At 42.9% G+C, this 21,748-nt stretch overlaps 1 protein-coding gene across 5 annotated transcripts in view; it reads right to left on the reverse strand.

The window, feature by feature from the left end:
• Positions 1–11,086: 11,086 nt before the first annotated feature.
• Positions 11,087–21,748, reverse strand: part of nrip1b (nuclear receptor interacting protein 1b) — a 105,128-nt gene continuing 94,466 nt past the window's right edge. For all 5 annotated transcript variants that reach the window (XM_061963154.2, XM_061963156.2, XM_061963157.2 and 2 more), the window contains one exon: positions 11,087–16,459. In XM_061963154.2, the coding sequence (XP_061819138.1) occupies positions 12,641–16,162 (3,522 nt within the window). In that variant the 5' untranslated portion in view covers positions 16,163–16,459 and the 3' untranslated portion in view covers positions 11,087–12,640. The remainder of the gene's footprint in view (positions 16,460–21,748) is intronic.

Genomic DNA, 21,748 nt, shown 5'->3' on the forward strand with positions numbered 1-21,748 from the left:
CTGCACTTGTTTCAGACAAAAGATCATGTCCATTGTGCTCCTTCCTTGTCTGAAGCCACATTGAGTTTCTGGAAGTACCTCTGGCGAGATCTGTTCATTCAACCTATTCAGAAGCATTCTTGAGAATATTTTACTGACAATGGCTAAAAGTGAGATGCCTCGATAATTCCCACACTCTCTTCTGTCTCCTTTCTTGAACAGTGGTACAATGCTGGAATCCTTCCACTCCTGGGGTATCTGATGAGTTGCCCAAATATCTTTGATCATCTTATGCAGACAGGTCAACAACTGGGCACCCCCAGACTTCCACACCTCAGTTGGAATGCCGTCACGACCTGGGGCTTTGTCTTCCTGCATTGTGTTGATTGCTCTGGTTAATTCGGAGATATCAGGTGGCTCATCCAGGCTCTCTACTACCGGGCGCTGTGCTATAGCATACGTAGCTTCCTCTGCTAAATATCCAGGGTGGTTCAGCAGTTCCTCAAAATGATATGCAAATCTGTCCAAGATCTTGTCCTTTTCCTGCAGGACTGTCTCGCTGTCTTGTGCTTTCAGCTGGATCAACCTTCTGGATGTTGGGCCATAGACTTCTCTCATGCCTGTGAAGAAGGTTTTCATATCATTCCTGTCGGCGGAAAAATGCAGCTCTTCTGCCTGTCTTTCCCACCAGTCAGATTTCATTTCTCTGGTGTATCTCTGTAGTTCACTTTGGGCTCTGCTGTAAGCATGCTTTTTGGATCTTGTGTTGCACTGCAGCCTCTCCTGCCTAGCTTTGTTCCGGGTTACCAGCAACTCCTGCAGATGTTCATCCCGAACATCGAACCAATCCTGATGTTTCCTCTTCGGGTGGCCCAATATATTGCAGGCTGTGTTGTACACAGTTTCCCTCATTGCAACCCATTTCTCATTAAAGTCTAACCCTGCTGTCGTCCTGTCCCATTCTCGCAAACTACAATTCATTTCCTCAGCCAGCTCTACTCTCTTCTCATGAACTCTCAGTGCACCAGTATCCAGCTTGCGTGGGGGTTTTGTCCCTGTCTTGTGACAATACTCCCGCCTGTAAAGCTTCAGTTTCGTTCTCAACATTACATGATCCGTGCCACAGTCAGCGACTCTCATCGCTCTGGTGTCCAGCACTTCTCTCAGGTCCCGTTGTCTCACTATGGTGTAGTCCAGCAGATGCCAGTGTTTGGATCTTGGATGCATCCAGGTCTTCTTGTGTGATTCTTTGTGCTTGAATACGGTGTTAGTTATAACAAGGCTATGTTCTGAACATAGTGCGAGCAAGAATTCTCCATTTGTGTTGCACCTGCCGACCCCATGGCTACCGAGGACGCCTTTCCATTTCTTGTTGTCCGAGCCGACTCTGGCGTTGAAATCACCCACTAAGATCAGTCTGTCATCTGTTGGGACAGATTTTATAGTCTCACGGAGATCACTGTAGAACCGCTCTTTTGCCTCTACTGGATTTGTCATAGTAGGGGCATACACACTGATGAAAGTGGCATACAGCTTCTTCTGTAGTGGGAGCCTCATTGTCATAATCCTGTCGCTAATCGGTATGGGATCTTGGTCCAGCATGGTGGCTATTTCCTTCCGGACTGCGAGTCCAACTCCTGCCTCTCGCCTGTCGTCAGCAGCCTTCCCACTCCAGAAGAATACATATCCCTGATCTTCCAGAGAGTTGTAACCAGGTAATCTAGTCTCACTGAGTGCGGCAATGTCTATATTATACTTAGCCAGCTCTAGAGCTACAAGTGCGGTCTGACGTTCTGGGCGCTCAGCTGATATTCTGTCCATCAGAGTGCGTACATTCCACTCTGCTAAGCACAATGTTGTCGATATACTCTTACTGGTTTCTCTTCCTTTTGTTCTTCGTCTTTGTCTTTGTCTTTCTCCTGACTCACTTTCCACTGTCTGCCGGAGTGTGAACAGATCAGCGCGGACTTTGGTAACCCGGGCGACGTCCGAGCCGGTATGGAATCTATTTCTCCTGACCATTTTCATGAAACTGCTTGCAAGAGGTTTCAAGTACTGCTAGCTTTTGCGGGACTAACAGCACATACTTGGCGAATCGAGGTTTCTCAGGGGCAAGGCCAGGCCGAGACAGACTGATTCCACGACTCGTTGCAGCGACTGACCAGATGATAGGTTTGTCTATCTCTGCTCTTGTGTAGAGTATGTCGCTATGCTCTGACTGGCATGGTCCACCACAGACCTTGTGACAGTAGCATGATTGAAAACTGCCAGGATGTCCAGCCTCACCCAGAAGCCGTGATTTGTCTTCGGGGTTTACTCCCTTAGCCTTTGGTCAACCAAGACCTTAACCACAAGGCAGTGGTAAACACGTCGTAACCCTGAGGAGGGAGGCTACCAGGTGCTACACCTTGCCCAAGGGTGACCTGGGGTTTTCTGTCGGGGTTGTCCATCCCCTAGCCTTTGGTCAACCAAGACCTTAACCACAAGGCAGCGGTAAACACGTCGTAACCCTAAGGAGGGAGGCTACCAGGTGCTACACCTTGCCCAAGGGTGACCTGGGGTTTTCTGTCGGGGTTGTCCATCCCCTAGCCTTTGGTCAACCAAGACCTGCCCGCAAGGCAGCGGTGACTCATGGAGGGCGGGGTCGTCAGAGCCCGTGCAGTAACCAAACTGCCCAGGTTTACAGCATATGAAATACATTTGGCAACAACATGCACTTTGAGAGTGCAGACAGCCCAATTTTCATCAATTAATATATTCTGTAGACATACCCTCATCCGCGCTCTTTTCCTGAAAGCTGATCTGTCCAGTTTTGGAGTTGATGTGAGCCAAGACATCCAGGGGGTTTAGCTCGCTCGTCTGCGGGAACACACTGCCGCCATTTCTTGCCGTGCTAGCGAGGGCCTTTGTCCCTGAATTGCTCACACACTCCGGCAGATTCAATGGGGGTCTGGCGGCAGATTTTTTTCACTTTATCGTTGGAAATGCATCTGCTTTGAGTGTCGCAGGATATCCACACATTCTTGCCATCTCTGTCGTAGCATAGCTTTCGTCGGTAAAGTGTGCGGAACAAACGTCCAATTTCTTGCCACTTTCGCATCATTGGGCCACTGGTGCAACTTGAATCCGTCCCTGTTTGTGTTGTTACACCCTCCGACAACACACCGACGAGGCATGATGTCTCCAAGGTACGGAAAACAGTCGAAAAAACGGAAAATAACAGAGCTGATTTGACTCGGTGTTTGAGAAAATGGCGGATTGCTTCCCGATGTGACGTCACAACGCTCCGAGAGCGAATATTAGAAAGGCGTTTAATTCGCCAAAATTCAACCATTTAGAGTTCGGAAATCGGTTAAAAAAATATATGGTCTTTTTTCTGCAACATCAAGATATATATTGACGCTTACATAGGTCTGGTGATAATGTTCCCCTTTAAAAAAAACTATTGGAAGATGGCAGAGGGATTCTCTTCTTTAAATGTTTCTTTTAGTGATGTAGACGACGCCCAGGAAACCTACAATGTGTCTACTTGGCCACATTTGGACAAATGTATGCGTCTGAATAAAACATTCATTTGAGTTGTTCATCATGTAAGCCCAAATTATAACTGGACGAGGTGGAATACACATTTAAGAACACACATGATTGTGGCAGACATTTTGCTACAGTATAGCCTGTCTAAATAATACATTTCATTTTCATTGGTGTTTTCCAACAAGACAGTAGCTGCCATTTTGTCCATTATTTCCACTCTTTATATTTCAACATTGAATAGTTGAATCATTTTGAAACAAACAACAAGATCATAGTCGCACAATTAAGTCGAGTCACTTACTTGGCGCTGACCACAGACTGTGGTCTAGTAGGACCACAGAACCGTACATGTGTGTGACAATGACATCATCGACTGGGAATTAAAAAGTGCCTGCCTGCAAATGTATTTTTTATCTGAGTTTAATACAATTTGTATTATTTGCACAGCTATGTTATTTATTTTACGTACAAATAATATTTTTTCTATTTTATTCATGTTATGTAATTCTGTGCTACTTAAACAGTTTATTTGCTGTGCTGTTAATACCCATCTTGACTAACTGGGTTAATAAAAGTGTTTACAGCACAGTTGTCATTCATACTTGATCATTTCGCGATATTGCCATATTTTTGCTGAAAGGATTTAGTAGAGAACATCGACGATAAAGTTCGCAACTTTTGGTCTCTGATAAAAAAGCCTTGCCTGTACCGGAAGTAGCAGACGAGTAGCGTGACGTCACAGGTTGTGGAGCTCCTCACATCTGCACATTGTTTACAATCATGGCCACCAGCAGCGAGAGCGATTTGGACCGAGAAAGCGACGATTTCCCCATTAATTTGAGCCAGGATGAAAGATTAGTGGATGAGGAAAGTGAGAGTGAAGGACTAGAGGGCAGTGGGAGTGATTCAGATAGGGAAGATGCTGTGAGAGGCGGGTGGGACCTGATTTTCAGCTGGGAATGACTAAAACAGTAAATAAACACAAGACATATATATATATACTCTATTAGCCACAACACAACCACGCTTATATTTAATATGCCACAAATGAATCCCGCATAACAAACACCTCCCCCCTCCCGTCCATATAACCCGCCAATACAACTCAAACACCTGCACAACACACTCAATCCCACAGCCCAAAGTACCGTTGACCTCCCCAAAGTTCATACAGCACATATATTTCCCCAAAGTCCCCAAAGTTACGTAGGTGACATGCACATAGCGGCACGCACGTACGGGCAAGCGATCAAATGTTTGGAAGCCGCAGCTGCATGCGTACTCACGGTACCGTGTCTGCGTATCCAACTCAAAGTCCTCCTGATAAGAGTCTCTGTTGTCCCAGTTCTCCACAGGCCAATGGTAAAGCTTGACTGTCATCTTTCGGGAATGTAAACAATGAAGTGTTGCTGAAGTCGGCCGCAATACACCGCTTCCCACCTACAGCTTTCTTCTTTGCTCTCTCCATTGTTCATTGAACAAATTGCAAAAGATTCACCAACACAGATGTCCAGAATACTGTGGAATTTTGCGATGAAAACAGACGACTTAATAGCTGGCCACCATGCTGTCTCAAAATGTCCTCTACAATCCGTGACGTCACGCGCAGGCGTCATCATACCGAGACGTTTTCAGCAGGATATTTCGCGCAAAATTTAAAATTGCACTTTAGTAAGCTAACCCGGCCGTATTGGCATGTGTTGCAATGTTAAGATTTCGTCATTGATATATAAACTATCAGACTGCGTGGTTGGTAGTAGTGGGTTTCAGTAGGCCTTTAATGTGGTCCGACACGGTCACCTCATTAATGTGGCCGCTACATAAATTAGTGTGGCCCTCTTAAGGCAGCCATAATTGCAATGGTGGCCCTCAATAAAAGCGAGTTTGACACCTCTGCTGTACATTAATAGACTTACTCACGGACCTCAAACACAACCACGTGCCTGTAAAAATTCTGCAAGGATCTTCCGTGCAATAAAAGTACCGTAGATTTGTAATTTTAAGTCCATTTAGACATGTTTATGCTTGAAAACCCTTTAGGTAAAAAAAATACATGCTATTTGATTAAATGTGAATGTTTTTGACTAATAAAAGGCCGTAGTTAAACACAAAAAGGGAGAAACCATGGTGATTTATGAATAAATATATTTTGAAAGTGTGAAGCCGCACAATTTGAAGTGCAAAGTGTCAATGGACGACTGTATTATTAGTGTGATGCAATTGTCTTTTACACAATGATTAAAAGAGAATAAGTCATGGCAAGGGGAAAAATATTTTATTTTGACTTGCAAATAAAATGAATAGTGAGCAAATATTATTTTATCTTGTGAAGAAAGGACTATGAAAGGCACAACTGTGGCAGTGTCTGAGAAAGTTACATTGGTTGACGAAAAGCACCAATAAAACAAAAAGACATAAACATATATAAAACAAATATTTCTGGTGTTTTCCACTCACTGATGTCTCCTATTATGTGTACATGTGTCATGGCCAAATATGCGACTCAGACAATTACGTAATTACATTGTCCCTCCTCCCCAAACTCGCCACTGCCACAAATAGATCACAGTCCTGTGGGAAACAACCTGTTAAACATAGCTTTTCATACACCATACTTTTTGTATAACTCAGTTTTGCCAAAACTCACTTGGTGGGTTTATAAGCCACCGCTTGGCCGAAGAAGTTGTGAATGAAACTTAGAACAAATTATTTTGGGTCGTCGTGATATAACTTTTTATACTTCCGTTATTGATCCGATATCAGCAAAAAAATCATACAACCTTTTATTTTGTATGTCAGAAAAGGTTTGATCTAGTGAAATTAGTCAAGAGAACAAAAACAAAACACTAACCTATTTACAAAACCCAAAAGCAGTGAAGTTGGCACGTTGTGTAATTTGTAAATAAAAACAGAATACAATGATTTGCAAATCCTTTTCAACTTATTTTCAATTGAATACACTGAAAAGACAAGATATTTAATGTTCAAACTGAGAAACTTATTTTTTTTTTGCAAATAATCATTCACTTAGAATTTAATGGCAGCAACACATTGCAAACAAGTTGACACAGGGGCATTTTTACCACTGTGTTACATGGCCTTTCCTTTTAACAACACTCAGTAAATATTTGGGAACTGAGGAGACACATTTTTGAAGCTTTTCAGGTGGAATTCTTTCCCATTCTTGCTTGATGTACAGCTTAAGTTGTTCAACAGTCCAGGGTCTCCGTATTTTAGGCTTCGTAATGCGCCACACATTTTCAATGGGAGACAAGTCTGGACTACAGGCAGGCCAGTCTAGTACCCGCACTCTTTTACTATGAAGCCACGTTGATGTAACACGTGGCTTGGCATTGTCTTGCTGAAATAAGCAGGGGCGTCCATGAAAAAGACATTACTTGGATGGCAACATAGGTTGCTACAAAACCTGTATGTACCTTTCAGCATTAATGGTGCCTTCACAGATGTGTAAGTTACCCATGCCTTGAGAACTAATACACCCCCATACCATCACAGATGCTGGCTTTTGAACTTTGCGCCTATAACAATCCGGATTGTTCTTTTCCTCTTTGTTCCAGAGGACAAGACGTCCACAGTTTCCAAAAACAATTTGAAATGTGGACTCGTCAGACCACAGAACACTTTTCCACTTTGCATCAGTCCTTTTTTAGATGAGCTCGGTCCCAGCAAAGCCGGCAGTGTTTCTGGGTGTTGTTGATAAATGGCTTTCGCTTTGCATAATAGAGTTTTAACTTGCACTTAGAGATGTAGCGACCAACTGGTTTTCTGAAGTGTTCTTGAGCCCATGTGGTAATATCCTTTATACACGGATGCTGGTTTTTGATGCAGTACCGCCTGAGGGATTGAAGTTCACAGGCATTCAATGTTTATTACGCTTACGTACAGTGATTTCTCCAGATTCTCTGAACCCTTTGCTGATATTACGGACCGTAGATGGTGAAATCCCTAAATTCCTTGCAATAGCTGGTTGAGAAATGTTGTTCTTAAACTGTTGGACAATTTGCTCACGCATTTGTTGACAAAAGTGGTGACCCTCGCCCCATCCTTGTTTGTGAATGACTGAGCATTTCATGGAATCTACTTTTATACCCAATCATGGCACCCACCTGTTCCCCATGAGCCTGTTCACCTGTGGGATGTTCCAAATAAGTGTTTGATGAGCATTCCTCAACTTTCTCAGTCTTTTTGCCACTTGTGCCAGCTTTTTTGAAACATGTTGCAGGCATCAAATTCCAAATGAGCTAATATTTGCAAAAAATAAGTATCTTGTCTTTGCAGTCTATTCAATTGAATATAGGTTGAAAATGATTTTCCAATCATTGTATTCTGTTTTTATTTACGATTTACACAACGTGCCAACTTCACTGGTTTTGGGTTTTGTTTTATTAACTGTCTTGAATGGACTAATGCTGTCATTTAGTTGAAGTGGAGTGGTAAATCCCTTTTTTGGTGACACCAAGTGGTCACAATAATTAATTAAGTTAAGATCATGACAACGCAGCAAGTTGGATGATGTGGACACGTTCGTTACTGGATACTTTCTAATCTGCTTCCGCCTTGGACTTTGTATGTGTAAATAATATGCAACTATCATTATTTGATACTTGTCAATATTGACAAATGAGCTGTTTTAGACTGCAAGTGTTTGAGGGACTTTTTACTCATGTCTTACCTTGTTGTGTAGCTGCTAGCTCCTAGACGAACCTTGTGTGCTTATCGGAGGACATTTATATTCAAGGATTCAAGACACTGTGGTAGCAGCACACATGACTTATGTACAAACTTAAAAACAATAGGATATACAGGTTGTGTGCTTATCGGAGGACATTTATATTCAAGGATTCAAGACACTTTGTGGTAGCAGCACACATGACTTATGTACAAACTTAAAAACAATAGGATATACAGGTTGTGTGCTTATCGGAGGACATTTATATTCAAGGATTCAAGACACTGTGGTAGCAGCACACATGACTTATGTACAAACTTAAAAACAATAGGATATACAGGCATAAGTTTATAAGAATATTGTCATTGCCCAGACGCACCCCAGTGCGCATTAATCTGTGCGCTGCTACCTCCAAGTGCGTTCCTGCGCGCAGCCACTGCGGCTGCAGACTTTCCATCAGCAATCTACACACCTGTTGCTGATGAGCTTTCGGGGCTTCTTAAGCCAGTGAAAACCTGCGTTCCGGGCCAGAACGTAACGACCTGTTCCTGTACATTAAGACGAAAATCTCTATGCTATATGCTCTCTCTCTCTCTCTCTGTTTCTCCCCGTCCGTGTTCATTGGTCTCGTGTCTCCTTGTCGTCTTCAAGAAGCATTCCCCCGTTCCCGCGTTACGAGCTGTGTCTCGTCTCCCCGCGTTCCCCTCTGGTTCCCTGGCTGCCCCTCTTGGATCTTGACCTCCCGCCTGGACACGGACTTCAACGCCTAGCTCCTGCACTTGACCTCACGCCTGCCCACAGACCTCCGAGCCTGCCTTGCCCCCTCTTGGACTTCCGCACCTCGCTCAACACTTCCGGTAACACACTACAGATACTCGCTACACATAGTCACACCCATACACCTTTGGGATTAGTCACACTATTGTTAAATAATACAAACCCCGTGTCCATATGAGTTGGGAAATTGTGTTAGATGTAAATATAAACGGAATACAATGATTTGCAAATCCTTTTCAACCCATATTCAGTTGAATGCACTACAAAGACAAGATATTTGATGTTCAAACTCATAAACTTTATTTTTTGTTTGCAAATAATTAACTTAGAAGTTCATGGCTGCAACACGTGCCAAAGTAGTTGGGAAAGGGCATGTTCACCACTGTGTTACATGGCCTTTCCTTTTAACAACACTCAGTAAACGTTTGGGAACTGAGGAGACACATTTTTTAAGCTTCTCAGGTGGAATTCTTTCCCATTCTTGCTTGATGTACAGCTTAAGTTGTTCAACAGTCCGGGGGTCTCCGTTGTGGTATTTTAGGCTTCATAATGCGCCACACATTTTCAATGGGAGACAGGCCTGGACTACAGGCAGGCCAGTCTAGTACTCGCACTTTTTTACTATGAAGCCACGTTGATGTAACACGTGGCTTGGCATTGTCTTAATGAAATAAGCAGGGGCGTCCATGGTTACGTTGCTTGGATGGCAACATATGTTGCTCCAAAACCTGTATGTACCTTTCAGCATTAATGGTGCCTTCACAGATGTGTAAGTTACGAAAGGCTTGGGCACTAATACACCCCCATACCATCACAGATGCTGGCTTTTCAACTTTGCGCCTATAACAATCCGGATGGTTCTTTTCCTCTTTGGTCCTGAGGACACGACGTCCACAGTTTCCAAAAACAATTTGAAATGTGGACTCGTCAGACCACAGAACACTTTTCCACTTTGTATCAGTCCATCTTAGATGAGCTCAGGCCCAGCGAAGCCGACGGCATTTCTGGGTGTTGCTGATAAACGGTTTTCGCCTTGCATAGGAGAGTTTTAACTTGCACTTACAGATGTAGCAACCAACTGTAGTTACTGACAGTGGGTTTCTGAAGTGTTCCTGAGCCCATGTGGTGATATCCTTTACACACTGATGTCGCTTGTTGATGCAGTACAGCCTGAGGGATCGAAGGTGACGGGCTTAGCTGCTTACGTGCAGTGATTTCTCCAGATTCTCTGAACCCTTTGATGATATTACAGACTGTAGATGGTGAAATCCCTAAATTCTTTGCAATAGCTGGTTGAGAAAAGTTTTTCTTAAACTGTTCAACAATTTGCTCACGCATTTGTTGACAAAGTGGTGACCCTCGCCCCATCCTTGTTTGTGAATGCATTTCATGGAATCTACTTTTATACCCAATCATGGCACCCACCTGTTCCCAATTTGCCTGTTCACCTGTGGGATGTTCCAAATAAGTGTTTGATGAGCATTCCTCAACTTTATTAGTATTTATTGCCACTTTCCCAACTTCTTTGTCACGTGTTGCTGGCATCAAATTCTAAAGTTAATGATTATTTGCAAAAAAAAAAAATGTTTGAGTTTGAACATCAAATATGTTGTCTTTGTAGTGCATTCAATTGAATATGGGTCAAAAAGGATTTGCAAATCATTGTATTCCGTTTATATTTACATCTAACACAATTTCCCAACTCATATGGAAACGGGGTTTGTAAATATAGAGCTAAACGACGTGCCTGCTGTCTGTGCCGTCTTTCCCCTCTGTACACGTAACAAATATATTATAAAGAGAACAGACTGTGACCCTGTATTGCAAATAAAATGTAAAAACAATGACAGCAAACCAAATAAAAAAATCTTATACTCTATATCGGATCGATACCTTCTATATTTTTTGGCTGATGCCAATTTCAGCAGACCTTTCGGAACGGGTTATAACAGCAGACATCAATACTAAAAAAAAACATGTGATGGTAGAATTTGAATGTACTTGTTTTGATTAGAATAATACTGTTCTCATTTTGAACACACAACACATTATTTGGAATAAATAGTACTTTATCGTAGAAAGAGAAGAAGACATTCTACTAGGTCATGCATTTTACAACTTTATTTCAGATATCAGTGCAAATGAACACCAAAAAATGAAAACATATAAAATGAAATTATGCTTCAGGTTTTCTTCACATGAAAAACAACCCTCCCCCCCAAAAAAACAAAACAAAAAACACAAAAACAAACAAAAACAAAACAAAACAACCAAACATATTTTTTAAATATTTGCCGCTACAAATTCTTGGATGCACAATGCAGATCTATGATTGTACGTCAATTTCCCCACTCGAGCCCTTTCACAGAGCTTTGTTAACCAGTAACAAAACAAATATTCAACGCACGTTTATATTCTTCACACATTTTCATCAACTGCTTCAACAGTCTTTATTTTAGTCTTACTTCAGGACCATTCAGATTCTCAACGAACCCATCGGTGCGGTCAAAAAGAAAGACGCTATTTTTTTTTTTAAGACTTAACAACCCCCCACCCGCCATCACCACCAGTAGGGATACAAAGGTAGTTCCCATGCGTCTGCATGCAACAGGCAGAAGTGAGGAGTCAGACATTAGTACACAACACAGTGCAGGATAGATTATCGTTTTACCACAGAGACACATGCAAACAACAAACCATCCAAACAAAACAAAAGAAATATCATACTCTGCTTTTTATGTACAAGAGTACACATAGAATTCCTATTTACATATCGGGGCATTAAAAACTAGGGTCATATCTTTGCTTAAACATTACAAAATAGTCATCTTTCATACTGAAAGTACTATTTACACATTTAACCATTGTGAAAATGTATTCATCATACGCGGATGTAGTAAAAGATCACAATACTCGTTGGATAAAAGCAGCAAGTGAAAGTTTTGAGATGGAAAAAAAAACACAAAAAAAAAGTACAATCCATGTTTTTCAGAACAAAGATGTACCCGTAGTCTTTTCTTCATTACCATGCACTTCCATTTTTTTTTTCTACCAATAAAGAGACAAAACGTTTCCAGGAACGACAACAGTTAAGAAATAGTGGGCAAATAAAAATAAAATCACTCAATACTGACATTTTTACCACATGCCATAGAATTATTGTGTTAAGGACAAAGTGGGCAAATGTGCTTGATATTCAGTTCTCCAATAGACTTTTGTTGTTTAACAAGTTTCTAAGCCCCACCAGCAAATGTGTACCTTAATTTTACACCTTGAAGCTTCAACCAGGTAGGGTGTTTCCGAAGCTGTAGATCCTGCTGACTAGGACTTGACTCAAAACTGTTGGCGAACGTGTCCTGATGGTGAAAATAAATACTATAAACCGAATGCTAGCATTTCTGCAGCCGTCTTTTGAAATGTTCTAGTTGAATGTTGCTATGGTTGGAGTTTTATATATTTAATCATGAAATCAGAAGTTGCAGTTGAAGACTTAGTTAAAAAAAAAAAAATGAAGTTATACAGGACATGCTTTTCAATCTGAAGCCTTGTCTGATTCTGATGTGTCAGTTTTTTGTGCATTTTAGTGACTTCAATTGGACGTAGAGCAAAGACACACCTGCTCAAGTCAAAAGTGTGCGTTCTAACGACGTTTGTCTGCGACTACTCGTGACTCAATCTCTGGTTCTCCTGACTGTGCTTGTCACGGCTGTCCGTTGGTGACTGCGGTGTGGAGCTCAAACTTTGTTCATAGGCATGCATGTCACCGAGCGGCTCGTCTTTAACCTTGACCGCAGCCTGAGTTCCTTCCACCTGGTCCTTTGCCTCCTTCCTTAGCTGCAAGCTGCCTTTCTGCAGCATGTAATAAAGGATGGGGTTGGAACGTGACAGCCGAGGAGAGTCCGGGTTTGAGTCGCAGCCCTCCTCGTTGTCTTGACTACTCCAGCGGACAGGACTCTCTGGCTCCTGTTTGATGAGAAGAGGCGGGTCCCTTTTGTGTGTCACCTGCCAAGGTGCTCGGTGATGACCCCGGGGGCTGTCACCGGCAGGAGGGGCAGACAGTGTTCTGACATTACTTGGAAGCCCTGAGTTGAGCGAACCGTGGGGGTGCCAGCTAGGCAGGTGAAGGAAGTTGTGGTCCGGTGCAGGTTGACTAAGGAAGCTGCCGTTACCTCGACCATTGGCATGCAGGATGGAAGGTCCCCCACGGTGCTCCTGGGACAACTCCTTCAGGCAGTTGTCAGAGAGCAGCAGCTGTTTGAGCACATTGAATCCCCGACTCTCTCGGGGAGAGGTGTCTTTTGGTGGACTCCTGGTAGGAAGCTCCTCTTCTTTTAGAAACTTCTGCTTGTCAGGGTCTTCCTGTGCACCAGAAGAGGCAAACGTGTTTGTGTTTCCCCTTTCAAGGGCTCTTGGAGGGCTGGTATTGTTCAAACTGTCAGTCTGATTAGAGCATAGGCGTCTCTTTTTAGGGCTGGGGCTTGGATACTCTCTCTTTTCCTCTCTCACCTGTCTGGGTTGCGACTCTGTCTGCATAACAGCACTGCTGTAGTACGTAGCAGTCTGTTGTTTAAGCAACTGGCTAAGTAGACCGTATTTTTCGATAACTTCCGCCGGTCGATGTTTTGCTTTAAAGTCTGACTGATCATCAGACGGGGGAGTTTGTTTCTGTCTCTTTCTGTTAATTAATAGCTCCGACACAGCCGAGGACGGACCCACTTCCTCCATGGGCTCTGTTTTCACCCTTACGTTAACACCAGGCAAGTCAGAGCTGTCATATATGTTTGAGACGCTAGGGCTGCTGCCATTTCTTCTCCCTTCTAATGCCGCACTACTGCCAATCTTGACCGGCCTGTCCTTGCGGCGAGCTGAAGCAGTATTTGTGCCAGCCCCTAAAAGGAGCTGCAGCACAGTGCGCCTCTCCAAAAGGTTCTCTATTTGTGAGGAAGGAGGAAACGTCTCGTTCCGGTTCAAAGGCGTGCCGCTTCCTGCGGGTCTATCAGAAAGTGGCACAGAAGTGGGTCTGTTGACTGAAGCATTGGGTCTTTCTAGCGAGGCCAAAGGCCTGCTGCTATCAAGCTCCTGGCCCAACCCTTGGCTAGATGGGATTGGTGGGGAGGATGAAGCGATCCCAGACTGAGCCAGATTTTGTAACAGTTTACTGGCACTGAAGGCTGGCTCTTTACCCTTCTCAGCAGGGAAGGCTTTAGACTTGCACAAATCCAAAGGGCTTGACTGTACCTGAGGAGGAGGGTACAGAGATAACGTACCACTTGGAATATGACTGAGAGAGTACGGTGCCTGGGCCGGGCCTACAGGCTTATTTACTGGGCTTTTTGTCCTGGACTCCTCCGAGGGCACAATTCCTTTAGGTTGACTTTGAGACATGGTGGCCATACTTATATTGAGCGGAAATTCCTTATCTATGGTCTTATCACCGAGATCGTTATTCCTGCGCTCAAGAAGAAGCTGCATTAATGTGACCTTGGACTTGGATTTCAGGTCTGCGTCAATTTCATGTTCTTTGTTTGTTTCTGATGGGTTGGGCTGCCACTTTTTTATCAAAGATTCTGTTAGTTTTTCCAAGGAGGAAGTAGAGACAGATGAGGAGGAAGAAAATGGATTGGAGGCAGACGAGACAACAGTGGGCAGTGGTGAAAAGACCATGTTGGTTGGTGGAGCATGAGAAGAATGACAAGAGGAAATGTTTGTGGTAAAGGAAGAAAAGGAGGAACAAGAGGTGGAAGGATTTTGCCCTGCGTCTTGTTTTTTGGGCCGGCTTCTCATGGAGAGGTCAATGGGAGAGCAGCTGGAGTAAGAACTCTCTGCGTCGCTGCTGTCCTTGGTCAGAGTCTTCTCGTGAGTGGAACATTCACTATCTGATGTAACGGAGGAGGAACCGCTTGCCGGCAGAACACCGTAGCTGTCCTCCAGGTGTCCATTTTTTGTAAGCTGTTTCTGGTTGTTGTGATTGTTGAGGAGCAGCAACAGCAAACTGCTGCATGTTTGGGGAGGGCGAGTTGGTCTTGAGTCAAAGCCTCGCTTTTCCCTGGGGGGTTGGTTGTGGACTTGGCTCATAGCTCGTAGGGCAGTGGGCGGCGAGCTTTGAGTGCGCTCACAGAGCAAAGGGGGGCTCTGGGGACTGGACATGACTGTCCGAGGGAGTGTTGTTGTTAGCGTGTTTGTGGTTGTCAATACATTTTGGGTTGTTGAAGAGCTTAGTGTCTCGGAGGTTCCTGACAGAGTCCCCCCAGACATTTTCTCGACGCCGTGTTGCTGGTTTGCCATTGCTGCCAGTCTCTCGCTGGCAGATCTTCCTGAAAGCTGAGCTTTGAGCGCATGCTCTCGTGAGTACTGCTGGAGATGAGCTTCACTGGACAACAGGAGGGCAAGCTGACTGCAGGCAACACTGGGCTTGGGCGAAGGGGCGGGGCTGGAACGTATTTTCACCATGTTGGCGACAGCCTTCAAGCGCTCTGCACAGGACACCGACTCAGAAGCTGTAGTTGCAGAGGGGGGTGTGGCGCTGTGTGCTGCCCGGGGTGATTCTGGTGGCCTGTCATGACTGTTTCCACGACGACTGTAAGGGGTTTTGCTGTGATTTTGAAGTTTGTTCGTTCTTATTAAGCCCTTCAAGCGGCTTGAAGCTGTTCCATACACAGGGAGCGGCTCTTTGTCTGCGGGGGGTGCACTGGATGGAGAAGAGCACTCGCTCGGTGGCTTGTTAGCGTGCTGAGACATTGCCACGTTCTGAAGCCGTGAGCTGAACGACTGAAGCAGGGAAGCCAAAAGAGTACTCTCCCCGCCATGAGGAGAACCCTCTCGTGAACCATTTTGCAGGCCTCCCACTTGGCCATTGAGCTCCACTGGAGGTGAACTCAAACGCTGGTTCCCTGGATCATTCCAGGCCCCTGAGCGCAGGAGGCGGGCTTTCTTCAAGTGCTGTGAAGCACCTATGGCTGGTCCATTGGTTCCAGCCCTGGGAGCTGTTGGGTTATATGTAGGTAGTTGAAAGTGTGCCCCCGCCTTGTCACCCTGATCTTGATTGCTATGAGCAGCCTCAGACCTCCTGCTCGCTGTGGCCCCAGGCCCGGCCACCACTGGATGCATCAGTAAACCTTCCAGGTAAGTTAAAACAGCTGAATCCTTGTGTGTTTCAGGGCCAGGCTCCTCCCCATGAGTCATGTTCAATACTAGGATCGCCTCGTATGGTTCAGTAGTGCTACACAGAAACAAATATCCACTAGGTCATCTGGTTGACAGCGGCGTACACTTCCTCAATACCAAAAAGTGTGGTGGACACAGTCAAGGCCAAGGTGAAAACCCAACCATGGTTGGAGGAAATCCAGGTAACGTAATCCTTTAAACATTGTGAATGTGTCAGTCAGAGGGTTATCCTTTTAAAGATGTGAACAAATTCCATCACTGTGGATATGCTTCGTCGGTGGCCAATCACAGCTTTGCACTTCTTCCATGGGGGACCTATAGGAAGGGGAGAGGGGATTGGGGGGAGAAAGAGAAACGAGCATACTGTGTTAGGAGCAGGGATTTACATCACATTCATTTCATCACCTTGTCTGCCATTGCTGTTACTTAGCAACATTTCACATTGACTGCACACTTGTCTCTCTTTTTGCAGTCGCCGAACACACGACACATGGACACGAAGCCTGATTGGATCCAAATTGAAAATTCAAGCCCACTCCCCTAAAACATTCAGGTCTTTAGACTGAGCAATTTATTTCATGAAAGAAGGGCCTTGTGAGAGCTGTGAATATTTTTTTATGCAGCTTGTCATTCCAATGGATTATCCCTCTCAGCACCCGCTGCTCCCCATGCACTTGAGTATCATCTCACACGATGCAATCCTCGTACTGCACAATGCAGGAAGCATCCACCTGCCTAATGTCGAAGACACACACGAAAGTAGTATGAAAATATATACTATATGTACTAGGGTTGCACGGTATACTGTTACTAGTAAAGTAGAGTTTCCCTTTTTTTAAATTGTTTTAAAGGGCATGACAGCGTGCCGTCGTCACGTCGTGACATTGCTGGTTTTACGAGGAGAGGAGCATGTTCGGCAGCGCACAATTACGGGGTACTTACAAGCAGACACAGTGCGTCGACAGAAAGGGGAGAATGGACGCATTTTGTCTTAAAAACAAACGATAAAGGTGACGCTATAACACTGAAACGCCGCTCTACAAGAAGTGCTTTAAAACATGGCTAACTAGCTAACGTCCATCCGCAGTCGGCAGTATTTCAGCTACTTCTAAATCACTAATCCTTGCCTCCATGGCGACAAATAAAGTAAGTCTTTTACAAGTATCATCCCTGCAGGATGAGGAATAGCTAAACATGTTTCACGACCAGTGTTGGGTTAGTTACTGAAAACCAGTAACTAGTTAGTTACTAGTTACTTTATTTCAAAAGTAACTCAGTTACTAACTCAGTTACTTACACCAAAAAGTAATGAGTTACTTTGAAAAGTAACTATTTAGTTACTTCTTCTACTTTTTGTTTTTAAAGCTCCCATTAATGCCCTTTTAGCCTTCATTTCAGTACTGTTATTGCACAGGAGAATAATACAATCTGTTGATCAACTTGACATGCATTTGCATCACTGAACTCTGCTAAGCAATGTGGTCTACATACAACACATAAAGACAAAGATATGTTTCAAAGGGCCAATTTATTTCAGGCCAGAACAAATTGACAAAACTATTTTAAATAGCTGCAACATAACATACATAAGTAACAAACAGCATAATAACACTAACACTAACACTAACCACGTTAAACCCAGATTCCAAACTAATAAAGGTCTTAACTCATTCTCTTTCTATGCCACTTCAATATGGAATCCACTCCCAACAGGTGTAAAATAAAGGGCATCTCTATCCTCCTTCAAAACCGCACTAAAAGAACATCTCCAGGCAACTACAACCCTAAACTAACACCCTCCCTTCCACATAATACCTCTTCAGATTGTAAATAATCAAATGTAGACATTTTTTCTTATACTTTCTGATCTCTCTCTCTGTGTCCACTACTTGCTATACATATCCTACCAAGTCAGTCCTACACTGTTTCAATGTCCATTTCTCTGATGATGCAATTGTTGATGCTGATTGTTGATGACAGAAGTGTTGATACCAACCAAACCCCGTCCTCCATATCCCACACCCCGGATTGTAAATAATTCAATGTATATACCCTGATGATTATCTTGTGTGATGACTGTATTATGATGTTAGTATATATCTGATAGTATATATCTGTATCATGAATCAGTGGACCCCGACTTAAGCAAGTTGAAAAACTTATTGGGGTGTTACCATTTAGTGGTCAATTGTACGGAATATGTACTGTACTGTGCAACCTACTAATAAAAGTTTCAATCAATCAATCAATCAACAACATAGCTGTAAAGCTGGCTTCACCTAAGGAAGGCACACGTGACATACACAGAGCCTAACCAGGCAGATTTGAATTGTTGTTTTGGGCAGTAGACGGGATCTTTGATCCAAGACACAACTTACATTTAACTAAAATGTTATTTTCTTTGTGCTCGACAAAAGAAAAGAAGTGAGAATATCTCATACTTGCCAACCCTCCCGAATTTCAGTGCCTCTCCCCGGGACAACCATTCTCCCAAATTTCTCCCGAATTCCAGCCGGACTTAAGGCACGCCCCCTCCCGGTCCGTGCGGATCTGAGTGAGGACAGCCTGTCGTCACGTCCGCTTGGCCAACCAAAAAGTAACCACAGAACACTATACCGTATAGTCGTATAGTGTTCTGTGGTTACTTTTTTGTTGGCCAACGGTTTACGTTGTATTGCGCACCCCCCTCCCCTCCCCTCCCCTCCCCTCCCCACAGCCAGACACACACACACAGAGGAAGAATCAGAAGCATGTCATTGCTTCGCTGCCATAAAACACGATCAGATCCTCAGTTTCTAGCCGATACTACATAAAAAATAACGTAAAATAACGCAGTAACACATAATGTAGTAACGGTAACTGAGTTACTGAATATAAAAAATAACGCGTTAGATTACTAGTTACCGCCGAAACTAACGGCGTGTTGGGACTAATGCGTTACTTTGTAACGCGTTAGTCCCAACACTGTTCACGACACACCGTAGGGAGCACACAATAGCTCACCGCTAACGCTTCTCAATGTAAACAAATGGCTGGATCTACACCTGACATCCACTGTAATGATACCAAGTACAAGAGCGTATCTAGTCAATACTACAATGATTACATCTATATTTTTTTAATGTTTGAAAATTATATTTTCCTTTAAAAAAAAAATATATATATATATATTATGTTTAGAAACACAGGAAATACGTCCCTTGACATATGAGGACTTTGCATATGACCAATGTATGATCCTGCAACTACTTGGTAACAGATTGATACCTACATTTGTGGTATCATCCAAAACTAATGTAAAGTACCAACAAACAGAATAATAAGTGATTATTACATTTAAACAGAAGTGTAGATAGAACATGTTAAATGTTCTAACAGTAAATGAACAAGTAGATTAATAATACATTTTTACAGCTTGTCCTCATAATTTTGGCCAACTATTTGAATGGAAAATGACACAATATATTACTGCATACGTCAGCAGGCAAATTAGGCGCCTTTGTTTGCTTACTTACTACTAAAAGAGAAGTTGTCTAACATGTTCACTATTTTATTTAAGGCCAACATTGTTCTTCGATTGCAATAAGAAACATATAAGACTTTTTGTAAGAATAAAGGCAATAATGCCATTTTGTGTGGTCTCATTTCCTTAGAAAAGTATCGAAATAAATTTTTGGTACCGGTACCAAAATATTGGTATTGGGACAACCCTAGTATGTACCGTATTTTTCGGAGTATAAGTCACTCCGGAGTATAAGTCGCACCGGCCGAAAATGCATAATAAAGAAGGAAAAACACATATATATGTCGCACTGGAGTATAAGTCGCATTTTTGGGGGAAATTTATTTGATAAAACCCAACACCAAGAATAGACATTTGAAAGGCAATTTAAAATAAATAAAGAATAGTGAACAACAGGCTGAATAAGTGTACGTTATATGAGGCATAAATAACCAACTGAGAACGTGCCTGGTATGTTAACGTAACATATTATGGTAAGAGTCATTCAAATAACTATAACATATAGAACATGCTATACGTTTACCAAACAATCTGTCACTCCTAATCGCTAAATCCCATGAAATCTTATACGTCTAGTCTCTTACGTGAATGGCTAAATAATATTATTTGATATTTTACGGTAATGTGTTAATAACTTCACACATAAGTCGCTCCTGAGTATAAGTCACACCCCCGGGCAAACTATGAAAAAAACTGCGACATATAGTCCGAAAAATACGGTACATATGTAGTATGTATATGCAAATAAATGTTTAAAGTAGACGGTATGATCTGGACAACTGCATGGTTCACACTAGGAATGGGAATCTTTGGGCACCTCACGATTAGATTACAATTCAGGCGTTACTAATTCATTATAAACTGGATTATAGATGCAGTTTTAAATTTATTGTGTATTAGGACCCTCATCCATCCATTTTCTACCGCTTGTCCCTCTCAAAGTCATGGAGGTGCTGGAGCCTATCCCAGCTGGACTAGTCGCCAATTCATCACAGGGCCAACACAGATAGATTGACAAAATTCACACTCACATTCACACATTCGGGCCAATTTAGTGTTGCCAATCAACCTATCCACATTGGTGCTAAATATTATTAACTTATCACTCCACCGGTACTGTTCCCTTAGCATTCAAAACAGCATTTAATTATCCACTGCTTAAAATACCTAACCTCAATTCTGACTCCGGCTGTAAACTACTGGCTGGTGTTGCACCTCCTGTTTATTTCTAAAATCCTCAAAAAAAACCTTTTGCACAGCGGCTAAATGAAAACTTAAGTGTTTAACAATCTCTGTGAACCCTTTCATTCAGGTTTCAGGGAAAATTCCTCAACTGAGACAGCCCTCAAAAGTAACTAATGACTTGTGAACTATGGAAGCTGATGTGTCATCCGTGTTGCTGCTACTTGATCTCAGCGCTGCTTTCGGTACCATTGATCATAACATTCTATTAGAAAGCATCAAATCACGTTTAACTCCTATGTCAGACATAGGAGTTAAACCAAGAAAAAGCTATCTCACTGAAAGGATGCACTGTGTATCCCATAACTATGTGACCTCGGTGTATGATAAGGTGACATGCGGAAATCCACAGGGTACGGTTCTTGGCCCTGCAGTTTTTAGCATTTATATTATAATTATATAATTATAGAGTCGTGGTGGGCCGGAAGTACACCCTGGACAAGTCGCCAACTCATCGCAGGGCCAACACCGATGGACAGACAATTATGAGTTTACAATGGACAAAAAGCGATACATTTTGAAATATTTGAATCGTTTAAGAGTCCTAATAATGTGTATTGACAAATGTGCTGTTTTAGACTGCAGTATTGTCTAGGACAGTGGTTCTCAAATGGGGGTACGCGTACCCCTGGGGGTACTTGAAGGTATGCCAAGGGGTACGTGAGATTTTTTTTTTAAATGGCTGTCAAAAAGAACTGTGAAAAGAAATGCAACAATGCAATATCCAGTGTTGACAGCTAGATTTTTTGTGGACATGTTCCATAAATATTGATGTTAAAGATTTATTTTTTTGTGAAGAAATGTTTAGAATGAAGTTCATGAATCCAGATGGATCTCTA

The sequence above is a fragment of the Nerophis lumbriciformis genome, linkage group LG09 (assembly GCF_033978685.3).
Source record: "Nerophis lumbriciformis linkage group LG09, RoL_Nlum_v2.1, whole genome shotgun sequence".
In the NCBI taxonomy this organism is placed as follows: Eukaryota; Metazoa; Chordata; class Actinopteri; order Syngnathiformes; family Syngnathidae; genus Nerophis; species Nerophis lumbriciformis.